The sequence below is a fragment of the Corvus hawaiiensis genome, chromosome 3, assembly GCF_020740725.1.
Source record: "Corvus hawaiiensis isolate bCorHaw1 chromosome 3, bCorHaw1.pri.cur, whole genome shotgun sequence".
NCBI lineage: Eukaryota > Metazoa > Chordata > Aves > Passeriformes > Corvidae > Corvus > Corvus hawaiiensis.
This window is the reverse complement of record NC_063215.1, coordinates 119,817,930-119,830,945: the sequence shown is the minus strand read 5'-3', so window position 1 is coordinate 119,830,945 and position 13,016 is coordinate 119,817,930. Positions and strand designations below refer to the sequence as shown.

The window sequence follows — 13,016 nt, the reverse complement described above, 5'->3', positions numbered from 1 at the left end:
GACTGTTAATGCACATGGATTCTGATGCTTTTACATGCACAGCCAAAATGCTTTTGGTGCACAGTTATTAAATAGAACCATTACATCCTGGTAACTTGGCTGTAATTATCTCTCAAGTTGTGAGAAACCGGGCAGTTAATGATTCATGCCAAGAGCGGAGAACAAAAAACATAGGTAATAAATAATAATAAACGGAATCTGGCCTTATATATCATGGGCACCCTAATGGGATGGGTATCAGATCTTTCAAGGTCAGCAAATTGTGCCTGGAATATTCCATCTAATCACCCTTTTGTAAGTCCTCATTCTCCCTCTCAGCTACTTCACTCCAATTTCAGGATCAGTAGCAATTCCCATCTTTTTAACAGGTTGTGTCTCTGCATTAACACTTCTTGTTGCATATCCAAATTTCATCGCTGCTTTTGTGAGATGCTGGGGGAACACCTTCAGACAGAAGGTGTTTTTAGCAACTCAAGGATGTTAGCACAGCCACAGCTTGGAAAACACTTCCAAGACAAGGGGAAAGAGTCATGCTGGGACAAGAGGGAGAAACAAAAAGGGTCCTAGAGATGACATCTGACATTCTATCCCAAATCCTGCTCATCTGACCCAGTACCAGTGCCTGCTTCATCTTACCCAGGCACTGTGAGTGTACTTTAACATTTACATTGTGAGATACAGAAATGCTCAAAACTAGTTCTGCCCAAACACTTCAGGGAGTTTGCAACAAGTTCTGTCCTTAATAAATTAATCCAGGCTTCATTCCTACAGACTTAAAAATGATCTTTACAAATCCTCCAGAATACGCAGTCTTTTCCAACATTTAGCCAAGGTTTATTCACGGAATGAAGTGGTTTGCAGTACTCACTACTACTCTTTTTGGTGCCCAGGGTCTGCCCGTCCTCCAGGGAGTTGGAGCCCACGGAGGAGCTGTCCTGGCTGTCCTGGTGGGGCAGCTGCAGGAATCCCTCGCTGGACTCGGAGCGCGTGGGCGTCAGCGTCACTGACTTGAGGCGCTCGCGGTTCCCGTCCTTCTTGGACTTGATCAGCTTCCTCATCTTCAGGGTGATCCAGTTGCCCCTTCTGTCACCAATAACACAGCACATTCACTGCATTTATAACACACTGTTAGGCCTGCAGATTCTCCTAATTTTTATGCAAGACACAGACGTGATTCTGATCCCATGAATGTCACAGAATCTCGATGTTCAGTGGGAACAGAACAGAACAGGTCTGTCATGCTTTAGAGCTTTTTTACATCATGTTCATCAGTACCTTCGTGGTGGAGATGGCTCATAAAATTTATACTGATCCATTATCTTCTCCTCCAGTTTCTCCTTCTGGCGCCTCAATTCATTTAGTTTGTCACTGCAAACAGAAATTAATGATAATTTATGCCTCAAAAACGTATACACAATGCGTGGGCAGCACGTTCCTCTGGGAATCTGTTATCTGAAAATTGTCACCTTTTGTGAGGAATTCTTACACAGCACGTGTTTCTTATTGAAAAAAACAAGAGATACAGCAAACAATCAATCAGCCTTAGGCTTAACTTCATGATATAAAATTGAAAAAAATTCCATTTGCCTTTATTACATATTTCTCCTTTTAAAATAAAGTGCTCTATCATTTAGACAAGCACATTTTCTCTTCCCTTCTCTCGAGTCCACTAAAGAAATTCAGATTACAAATCTACAAATTAATCTTCAATTGATGTAGATTCATGTATGAATGTATGAACCTACAAATACAGTGATTACAAATCTAAACTTTGCCAGTAGTAGAATGAGGAATAAATATCGTTTTTATTCCTTATTTGCATCATCAATAATGAACACAGTTGTACTGATCCTTTACAACTACAAATATAATGTTGATACTGAATTATCTGCTTTACATTTGTTACTGGAATTCTTATTTTAAAAAGAAACATTTCAGAAGCAGCACATGTGTTAGATTCTATATATAACAGCTTTGTTTAAAAATACGAGTATTGGGGTCCTAATTGCCCTCATCACAGTGATTCCATTGTTCTCACAACTCACATGTATTGCCTTTGCTCCACATGGAAGAGATCCTTGCTTTCCATGTTTTGCTCCAGTAGTGTTCTGTTCTGCAGCATTAAAGTTTGGATTTGATCCAGCAGGTGTCTGTTCTCCTCCTCCAGGTTTCCTTTAAGCTGGCTGAGCAGCTGTTAAAACAGGTTAAATTGCCCATGCACTTATGTGTGAGTGTATTTTACATACAGATAATGAGATTATCAAGAAAATTTAGGTCCACAGAGGGATTCAGAGAGTCAAATCAAACCCAAAATTAAATCACAAATCAATTGATAAAAGCCTCTTTGATGCTTTAAATAATTTAAACCCGTTTCCCTAATATGAGCCTGAAATTTTGTATTGCCTGTAGAGCAGGCAAATTAATTAGCCTCTGGATCCACTTCGTTATCTGTAAACTGATTCTCCAGCTCTTCATATGATTTTATAAACCTGTAAATACAGTGATATAAATATTCCTATGATCCATCCAGAATCCCCACATACCTCACACTGATTATTTAGTTTTGTTGATGTAATATCCAGTTGCTGGTACTGTTCTTTGAGTTTGGAAAACTCGGCTTCCAACCGTGTTTGTTCCAGTTTGGAATTGTTCAATAATGTTTTCAGATTCTTGTGGTCAGTCTGGAGTACTTCATTTTCCCTCAGGAGCTGACTGTACGTGTGAGTGAGCCTAGGATGCAAAGACAGCATCAGAGAGTGCTGGAAATGAGTTTGTTACCCACACTCCCTCTGAAACAGGACATTTCCAACTACTCCATGAAATACATATACAAATTCCTTACTATCACATCCTGTAAGTTATCCCAGCCTCATTTTCCTTTGAGAAGGAAACTGGCCTTTGAGCCAAGCACTGTTCTCTGTATATTTAAATACAAAAGAGTATCTCTACATCATAACTAGTTTTAAGGTGCCACTTTTCAGAACAAAAGAATCTTACAAAACAGCCAGGATTTCTTGACAACACAAAATAGGAATGGCCCAAACTTTGGCAATCATGGAGGCTACAAATACCCATTCCCTATTTGTCCCTCCTGGGCCCTGCCACGTCCTTTTGTCCCACATGTCCCCTCAGGATATAATGATTATTTTTGTGGGATCACGGGTATTTGGAATAGCAGCATTAGATGTTAAGAAATGTGAAGGAACACAGCACTTGGTCAGGCTGCGCTGGCAGGTGCTCAGGTGCCAGAGTTCTCTTTACCTTTCATTTTCATCCCGAAGCTTTTTATATTCTGCTGCCACAGTTTCATGTTTCTCACTTTGCTGCAGCATTTTGTCCTGCTCTGTCTTGAGAACTTTCTCCAGTTCTTCCAGCTGCACCTTCTGTTTCAGCAGTTGATTGTACCTGCAGAGGAAGACAGTACTTACACTCGTTTTTGTGGAATGACAAAAAAAAAAAAGGGAATTTTGATGAAATGGCCTCTGTCAAAGTTTTAAATCTTAGTGATTAAGTGATGCTGATTTTATTCATTCTGTCATTTCATTAGACAGCAGCTTTTGCTGAAGGGCAGACTCACTTCCCTGAGTATTTACCTATCCTCCAAGTCCTTGTGCTCCACCTCCAGGTTTTTGTGAGCAGACTTGAGGCTGCCGTGCTTGGCGATGAGGGACTCGTACTCGGCTGCCTGGCGCTCGTGCAGCTGCTCCAGGCGCTCGTGGTCCTTGAGCAGGGCCTCGTAGAGCCCCTTGAGGTCCTCGCGCTCCTTCAGCACGCACTCGTTCTCGTTCTCCAGGGCCGACTGCTGGATCAGCAGCTGCGCGTTCTGGTTCATCAGCGAGGTGCTCTGGGAATTCAGCGTGGAATTCTCAACCTGCAGCCAGGAACATTGCACAGCCCGGGTTATTTTATCTCCCATTTGAAGATTTCTTGGGTTGAACCCTTCACGACCTTCTGGCTGTTCCATTGACAACTTTTTCTTATATCCCAGGAGACAGCTCCAATTCAAAACGTTCCACGAGAATTTTTTAGCAGAAAGCATTGAAGCGTGTGATTAAATTGACAGGGATGGATCAAACCATTATTTACCTTTCAACATCTGTTAAAGTGTTATCTTGCTGACAGGGCCACTCTCCTCTAGCATCAAGATACCTTGGAGAAATGGATCCCCGGTGATGCTAATAAAAGCAAAATCTGTGACATGACTAAAATAAAAGGAACTTTCACACTGGCATGGAGATCTCTATTTTTAAAAATTCTGTGTTGTCACCATAAAATCTTCATGGTATCCACACATTCCTTTACAATGAGAGTTCCAACAGGAGCATCCATTTAACACAGAGAGGGAGATATATAATAGCACCTGGAAGGAACTATGCATGTTCTGTTCTGTGCTCTTTGTGGAACAGCACCAGTTCTCCAACAACTATCTCAGAACAGTATTAATGTGTATTAGTACACCAAAGCCTTCACCATTGGACAATTTTAAAAAGCTCCAAACAACCAACAACTTCACTTTTTGTGCCTCTGGAGAGATTACCAATTGAATCCTTGGATATCCTTAAGAATTGGTGCTTGTCACCTGACCTGTACCAGTTTCCTTCTCTCTCCTGTTCAAGAGATGAAAACCACAAACTACAGAGGCTTCTAATACCCTCGGGATATCTATTAAGGAAAGAAAATTCCATCTCTCACTCCAGTTCCTGCTGTTACCAGGGAACAAATCCCTTCCTGCTGGAACTGCAGCGCTCTTTGTTACACATGAGAAAGCTGAACCTTTCACTGGAAATGAAGTCATGTCTGATGGCATGGGTGTGCTGGGAAACTTTCCAGGCTGAATCCTGAGTTTGGTTAGGTCAGAATTCCCAGTTACCCTTTCAGACATCCTTTCCTCTGGCTGCTCCTTATGGCTATCAGGAGGAAGAGAAGAATTAGTTGCCCAGGAACAGTTTTGGCACAGTCTAGGTAGAGCAGCTTAGTCTGCGCTTCAGATTTAGCCAACAGTTCATCGCTCTTGATTTTCCTGAACATATTTCAACTTCCACTTGGATTTACAGCTCATGGAGAACTGTCTTGCCAGAGAGGAAAGGCCTGTGCTGCTGGGCATTAGGCAAAAAAGGAACTACAGAGATATTCCTCTGTTTTTTAATGAATGGAATTACAAGAGTACTCAGAGAGCTCTGAATCCCAGCAATCCACTCTCATCTGGTTAAACAGGCTATTTCCATGTCATATCCACTGGTTTTTAACAACCAGAGGAGGCACAGGGTGTGCACCAATGTCCTGTTTTATCAGGAGTGCTGTGCACTACTGACATTTCAGCTTGGCAGCAGAAAGTGCATCCGTGGAACAACAATGTTCTGCTTTTCAGGAAGAGCCAGGAGGAGACTCCAGGCATCCACCAAATGCATTACTTGTTTCATTTAAACAGTCCTTGACACTCGGATTTCCATCAACCCTCCAGCCTTTCTGACACTCTTTACTATTTCTGCTGCATTGTGGGGTTTTTATTCCCCCTTGAAGGAGTTTTGATTCTTGGAACTCCAAAAAGCATTAAATCCATTGACAAGAATATTTCGTTTTTAAAGAAAAAGATACATATTTAATAACCCTGTAAAATATAAGGACAACACCTGAATTTTGGCCAGAAGAGCTGCAAGACACTCTGCCTCTCAATTATCTAAATTCATGTCTTCACATATTTATGTAGCTTTCCACTTCCTTTTGTTTTTTTAAAATCTTCTGTATTTAAGTATCTTGATTTTCCTTTTAGGTATGGCTTTACTTTTCTTTTTAGATATTTATAAAAAATAGATAAAATTTACTAGAATATGGCTGCACACACTACTTCCCTGACCTAATTTACATGTATAAATACAGTAAAAGACCCAAGTAATCTTGGAATGCTGGATAAGAGAATCTACTCTACTTCTAAGTATAAAATCAAGATTTTACACTGGACAAAGGATTTAAACCAACTTCTAAAAATGTAATTTTCCATCAGCAAACAAACCATTACTTGATTGCTGAGTGCAGATTATTTTCACATCACCTTCTTTCCCATGTCTCTCCAGGAAGCAAAATGGGATTTTAAAGCCAACGATGAAGATGTATTTTAAGTTTTCCTTTGGAAAAAAACCCTTTAATTTTATTTTTGAAAGCAAACTAAGGAAGCATTACCTGCAGCTTGGCATTCTGAGTTTGCAGAGTTGTGTTTTGCTCCTGCAGGGACACAGTCTGTCTCTGCAGGGCCAGGATCTGGGCCTGCAGGTTGTTGTTCTGTGTCTCGAGCTGCTTGAGCTGCGTTTTCAGCGCCTGCTTCTCCGCCTGCAGCGTCGCGTTCTGGGGGGTTTAAAACCACACAAAACCTCAGTTCACAGCTGCTCCAGGAACTCCATGATAAAACAGAAGTGTTTTCCAGGCCATACAAAGCAGCAGGACTGTGCAGAGATTTACAGGGTGGGATAAAACTGCAGAACAAAGTAACAACCTTTGGGGGGATTTATCACTGGAAAAACAGGTAATGGATATTGCACCTATGGAGAAACAGGAGAGAAACCTCCAGGACTCATGTAAACAGGGATTATAGAACAGGGACTTGAGAGAGAGCTGTGGATTCAAAAGGGCAAATTCATGTTTTCGCATTTCCTTTTTAAATGCCTGTCAAGTGCTTTATGGCATCCCACAGAGCAGAATCCAGCTGCTACATGCACAGTATTTAATTCAGATTCTGCCTGGGATGGAAACGAGGTGATAAATTAAAGTGTCTCAACAGCACCCTCATTTGCATTACTGGAACAGCTCACCACAAATAATTACCACCAGAATAATATTTAAAATATATCTTACATTCCTTTCCACCTCGATTAATCTATCTTTAACTTTCAATAATTCTCTAGTAGTCTCCTGATTTTCCTTCTCCCACTTATTGACAGACTGATTTTCTTCTCCGCTTCTTGGAGGAGAATTCTGAACCATCCTTTCCTCTTCTTGTCTTTGCTTGAGAGCTTCATAGTTCTTCTTCACCTGGAATTATTTAGGACAACTTAAGTTAGGTTTAGAATTTTCCATTTTGTATGTCATAATTTACTAATTAATCACCTGACCATGCCCCTTCTCAAAGAACAGAAGTGCTGTTACTGAATTTGTAAACCTGTTTTTCGTACATATTTGGAGAGATGAGGTACAAATTATTTATGGACATGGACAGTTTAACCCCCAACAAACAGGAGACCTCTATTTTCTATTTTATTTCAGTGCTTTCAACTGTATCCCCCAACTGTTATACTAAAATTCTAAAGCAAGGTGACTGTATTTCCTTTTTTAACCAATCTACTCAGGCTGTTCAAGGTAGGCCAGAAAACCTAACTGGAAATGACATCCCACATCAAATCGACTCCAGGTTATTTATCCAGCTGATGTTTTCATGGCCAGTGAATAAACTCAACAACTGAGCGATGTCAACACAGTCTTAAAAGCATTCACACCTTTGTCCTGCTTTCTGGCACCTGAACGATGGCCATTTTTGGCTGTCTTACCCAAAAAGTGTAGAAGTAACAACAGCTCATATAGGAGTCATTTAACCTTACAGAAAAATGTCCTTTTCCTTACTGTTTTCAGTTCCTGACGCAGCTGCTGGTTTAGATTTGTTGATTCTTCCAAACGAGCCTCCAAAGCAGCAATTTTTTCTTCTTTTATTTCCAGAGACTTCTTGAGCGTGGACTCTAATTTGGACTCCAAAAGCTTGTACCTACTGGCGAACAACAAAAAAAGAGTCTGTATTTCAAATAACTATTCGAGGTATTTAAATTCTAAAATGCTCTAGAACAGTCTCATAGCTACATTCAAAAATCCCTGAGTGCTGTAGACAAAAGTACGAAGACACCTCAGCATCCCCAGCAAGTCCTATGTCAAAAATAACCAGAAGATGTTGTCAAAACCATTTTTGACTCCTTCATTCTTCTAAAACATGTCAGACACAGAAATCGGCCCGTTCAGGCACACCAGGGGGCTGCTGAGCTTCTCTGCTCAGTGGTGGTGCCTGCACTCCTCATTCTGGCTCCACTCCAGCGAATCCAGTGGGGACCTGAACTCAATTAGAATGTGAAGTGTTTGGAGAGCAAGATTTTCATCAGTTCCCATTTCCTGCCAGCTCCAAAGGGGAGGACAGGGAAGGAGATGGAGCACAGGACTGTGCAGGTGCACACTCGTTTGGTGCATCAATGTGTAAATTGCTCACTCAGCCCAGCTGCTGATATTTTAAGACTGCTGCCACCCTTGATGTGCAAAGCTTCCATTTTTAACCATATTCACAATATTGCAGGGCACCTAAAACCCCCCAAAATGTCAATTTGAGAGAGAAGTGGTCAGATTAAACTGTATTGATTTAGCACTGCACATCCTTTATGAGAAATACTGAAACCAAAATCATGAATCACTTCTAAGCAGTTCAGTCCCTATGTGTGGCTCAGAATCTGGAGAACACCTCACTCCGCCCCACAGCTGGATAAAATAAACCAAACTGATATCCCCCTTTCTAATCCTGGCTGCTGAAGGATCCATCAGTTTAGTGAAGGGAATAAACTGCAGGAGACTCCTGAATGGACAGTGGCATCAGATCCAGTCAGGAACTGGAGCAGAAGATCAACGGGAAGAGAATTAATAAGCAGAAAGCTGTCCAGTAGCATCATGCAGCAGGATGAGAATCTGAGATTCTAAGATATGACAACTAATTCCCAAAGATTTACAGAAGAGTAGGCAACTTATGACTAGCAGAATATACAGTATTTCACCTTCTTGAGCTGAAGTACAGACTTGGCTACAACTAATTCCTGCTACTGAAAAGCTACACAATTCTATAGAAAACAAAGGAGGGAAAAAAATAATAGCAGAGATCCAATATCCACTTTCATTTTGAACAATGAAAGATGGTACAAATTTTGTAACATAACTGCAAGCTGGGTTACTTTGGATTGAGAGTCAAAATCCATAAATCTGTTTGTCCAAGGACAGCAGGCAAGAGAAAATGGAAAACACTTCAAAGTTAACTCATAAAACGTGGCCAGTTTAGACCTCAATAAAAACACTCTGAAGTGCTACCAAGATCATTCATTAAAAACCACAAGCAGCTCTTTCCAGCCAGGAGGAGGAAAGTGGTACATTTTTAATTTCCATCATCAAAATGACAGAGACAGATGAAAGAAGTAATTTTGCCCACACTGAGGAGTAATTTTGCCTATAATGAAAACGTCCTCTTCACAGGCCTGGTTAAAGAACTGCTACTGCCTCACCTATGCATTGTTATGTAAGGAAAGCAATCCAGGTGTCTTTGGGATGAATGAAGAAGCTAAGAACAATGGAAAAGCAGGATACTGGCACAGCAAAATTTCAAACCAACCCAAGTTTTCACATGGAAAATAACCACTGCCCTTTCATGGCCCTCCAGCTCTACACGGAGCTTGGGAAGTAGCTCAAGCCAGCAGCAGAGCCCAACCACTTCTAACCTAGAACTTGATTAAATGTTGCTCCATTTGGGCTTCATCTAAGCTTAAGCTTCACCTTGGATCAAGGACTGGTGGTTTTTTGCTGGGTATATTCACCTAAGGACGTATCAAATGCTTATCAAGTGCTGTATGAGACACAGAAGTGCTTAAATCAGAAGAAATCCAACCAGTCCAGGTTCTGAGGACTTCGCCTGAACTCATCTGGGAGCTGAGAAATGCAGGTGAAAGCCACCAGCAGAAACCAAGAGCGGGTAACACATTCACCCACAGGACTCTGGCAGCACCCCATGACAGAGCACTGGCAGCAAGAAAGGGGAACTGGATTCAAACCCCAAGTGTTACTTGGTTTCCTTTGGACACACAAAGCCCCAAATCAATCTCCATACTCATGACAGATCATGACAGCAGAACAGCACCGGGAAGTAAAGCTTGGCTAGAAGCCCACACCAGTCTGCTTTGCTCCTGCCACCAATTTTCCCTAAATCCCTGCAGGATAAGACAGAGGAGGAAAATACAGCCGAGGAAACAGATGTCAGGGCAGCAGCTGCTTTCCAATGGCAGGTGTGGAGGAATGATGGAGCCACCACCAAGTTCTGGAGACACTGGAGCACTGGATACTTCCCAGACAGGGAAAGTGGGAATGCAGCTTCCTTTAGGAAGGAAGAACTAGAAGGAAATGGTTGCAAGGAAAGAGTGAGGCAGTTTAAGGTAATCACTATGTGACAAAAACCATTTGTATCAGACAGGCAGTCAAAAAAGAAAAAAAAAACCCCAACACTTTGAGCTCATTATCTTTTACTGCTACTGTTGCTGCTGCTGACTAGAGCATAAAACATTTTAATTATAATTAACTGTATCTCCTGACATACTTCAATGAGTCTCTTAGCAACAAAAAGTGGCAAGTCACTGTCACAGTCAGCTGAATGTGACAGCACATCAACTAATTAATTTCCAAAAATATCAAGTTCCATTTTGCGTCTACGAGTGTGCCTTAAAAATCTAAGAGTATGCACAGAACCAGTCTGCAAAACCACTTCATGAATAAAAAAGACCCTCATTTGTGCTCTCTCTCAGGTAGGCCCTGCCATTCTCACCTGTCATCACTGCTCTGCTCATCGTGCAGGAGACGCTCCTTGTTCAAGCCAATTTTTTCAAGCTCGTGGGCCAGTTTTTCTAGATCATTGTTCATCTGTTGAGTCTTCAATTTCTCATTCACTAAGTCCTTGCACAGAAAAAACTACAGTCAGTATCTTCAGAGAAATAAAACAACGTAGTCTTAGTTCCAGGAGGGCTGAGACAAGGGCGTTTTATCTTTACATGACTGCAATAATTCATGTTCAACTCTCCTTCCAGTTGTCAGCTTCCAGCTGTATCAGACATTACATTGTAACTAGAATATGATTTCTCTGTGCTCTCTCTTTAATTTAAATTTGGTCTGGAACATGACAGTGAAGGGGAAATGTTCCAGTAGCATGATACTCTTCCTTTTCATGACGATTATAGAAATTTTGATTATCTAATGCATAAAGGTGTTAACAGTACACAGATTAAAGCAGAAAAACGTCCCCAAATCAGAAACCCAGATATAATTTCTGTACATTACAAACAGAGTATGATGGGAACAGAAACTCCTCTGTGTTTACCTCTCTCAAAGTGACCAGGGTTTTCTTATCAATGGTTGCTCTTTTCACCAGCTCCTTGTTTTCCTTTTCCAGTTCTTTCAGGCGCAGACACGACTCTTTGTATACAACAATTTCTTTAAACAGAGATTTATTTTCCCTCTCCAGATTACTGATTTTTACATTATTTTCCTCTAAGGTACTATCTTTAATTTCTGCTTGCTGTCGAAGCCTTTTGTTTTCCTTTTCCAGCTGTTTCTTATCCTTTTCCAGTTGAGAAGTCTCTTGTTCTAACAACTTATTCTCCTTTTCCAACTGCTCCAGGCGCTTACTAGAGATTTTTAACTCTTCCAAGTTCTTTTGCAGGGTCTGATTTTCAGACTCTAAATCCTGTAATTCACTCTCTAATTGCTGAATCTTCTTATTGCTGTTTTCCAGGGCTTTCTGTAGCCTTTGGTTTTCTGTGTCCAGGCCTTGGTAACTGACTTCCAAGCGTTCAGTCTTCTTAAAAGAGGCTTTCATCAGTTCAAGGCTTTTTTTGAGTTGCTCCTTTTCACTCTCCAGCTCCTTATTTTCTAATTGTAACTGTGCCACTTTAATGCTTGTACACTTCAAGGATTCAATTGTCCTTCGTAACTCTAAATTTTCTTCATCGAGTTGGGAATTCTCCTTTTCTAAGGATTCTAACTGAAAAGTGAGGTTTTTCAGGCTATCCAAGGTTTTTTTCAGCTTTCTGTTCTCCGTCTCCAGCTCAGAGTTCTCTTGTTCTAAGGCCTCGATCTTCTCACAAGTGATATTTAGGTTGGTGATTTTTTTCTGTAATAACTCATTTTCCTTCTCCAGACGATGCAGCTCGTTCTCTAATTCTTCCGCCCTCTCCCCTTTCTCTTTGTAGTGTTCCAGTTCTTTCCTGATTTGTTTTTTTTCAAATTCAATCTTATTTAACTTACTGCTGGTCTCTTTGATAGACTCATGAAGGATTTTATTTTCCTTTTCAATTTCTTTCATTCTTGCCTCAGCACTGATTTGGGAGCGCTGCCTTAGAGAAGCCACAGTTTGATTCAAGTGTTCATTTTCTTGTTCCAAGAGTTTAATCTTATTTGGGTAGAAAAAAGGTAAAGTGATAAACAATGTGCCAACAAGGAACTGCTTTCATATATAAACTAAAAGATACTAATCATATATTTACCTTTTATTTTAAGTTAAAAAACCTCTCACTCTGCCAGTATTTATGTGAGGAATTACAAACACTATTTCAAGTTTGACAACAACGTAAATCTTCAAATCTCTTCCTCTTGAATATGAATAGATAAACATAAACCCCAAATGAATAAAGCAGAAATCCAAGCAAAGCTTTATCTATTTCTTAGGACAATTTAATTTTCATTTGTGTTTACCCGTATTTAGATTGCTTTTTCTTATACTCAGTGAATTCCAGAGCTGTGTGTCCACAAGGAGCAGGGCTGCAGGCAAGTTCTAAACCAAACCTGAGATGGAGGGAGGTGTGGGAACCACTAAAATCTCTTTATTTCATTCGGAAAAAGTGGAGGTGATGGGTGGGATATGAGGGAATCCTGATCACAGTCAACAACAAATCGAGAAGAAACACACCAAAGTTACACTGATTTTTGAGTTAAAAAGAACCCTTGGATATTCTGTTCCGAGCCAGCTTCAGAGAAAGTAAACCATACTGGAATTATTTTCCTAGGAAACATTTCTCCAGGTCTACCTCAAGGATAAGAGCAAAACTCACATCTTAATTTTTAGTATTTCTTGACTTTTTAGGTTGCTCCAAATCATCAGGAATTATTTGGGCAAGTAACACCAGACAGCAAAATCCAGTAAAACGGTTTGGATCAATATTTAAGTGTACACTAATAACCCAGTGTAAGGGATG

General features: G+C 40.6%; 1 protein-coding gene across 21 annotated transcripts in view; it reads right to left on the bottom strand.

Annotated features, from left to right (window-relative positions):
* CCDC88A (coiled-coil domain containing 88A) overlaps window positions 1-13,016 on the bottom strand; it is a 65,258-nt gene that overhangs the window by 16,966 nt on the left and 35,276 nt on the right. For 17 of the 21 annotated variants that reach the window (XM_048299100.1, XM_048299101.1, XM_048299099.1 and 14 more), the window contains 11 exons: window positions 11,144-12,214; window positions 10,595-10,722; window positions 7,609-7,750; window positions 6,847-7,023; window positions 6,178-6,339; window positions 3,594-3,871; window positions 3,262-3,405; window positions 2,544-2,730; window positions 2,046-2,191; window positions 1,276-1,368; window positions 869-1,083 (listed from right to left, as the gene is read on the bottom strand). In XM_048299100.1, the coding sequence (XP_048155057.1) occupies window positions 869-1,083; window positions 1,276-1,368; window positions 2,046-2,191; window positions 2,544-2,730; window positions 3,262-3,405; window positions 3,594-3,871; window positions 6,178-6,339; window positions 6,847-7,023; window positions 7,609-7,750; window positions 10,595-10,722; window positions 11,144-12,214 (2,743 nt within the window). The remainder of the gene's footprint in view (window positions 1-868; window positions 1,084-1,275; window positions 1,369-2,045; window positions 2,192-2,543; window positions 2,731-3,261; window positions 3,406-3,593; window positions 3,872-6,177; window positions 6,340-6,846; window positions 7,024-7,608; window positions 7,751-10,594; window positions 10,723-11,143; window positions 12,215-13,016) is intronic. The other 4 variants (XM_048299103.1, XM_048299105.1, XM_048299110.1 and 1 more) reach the window with 1 other exon arrangement.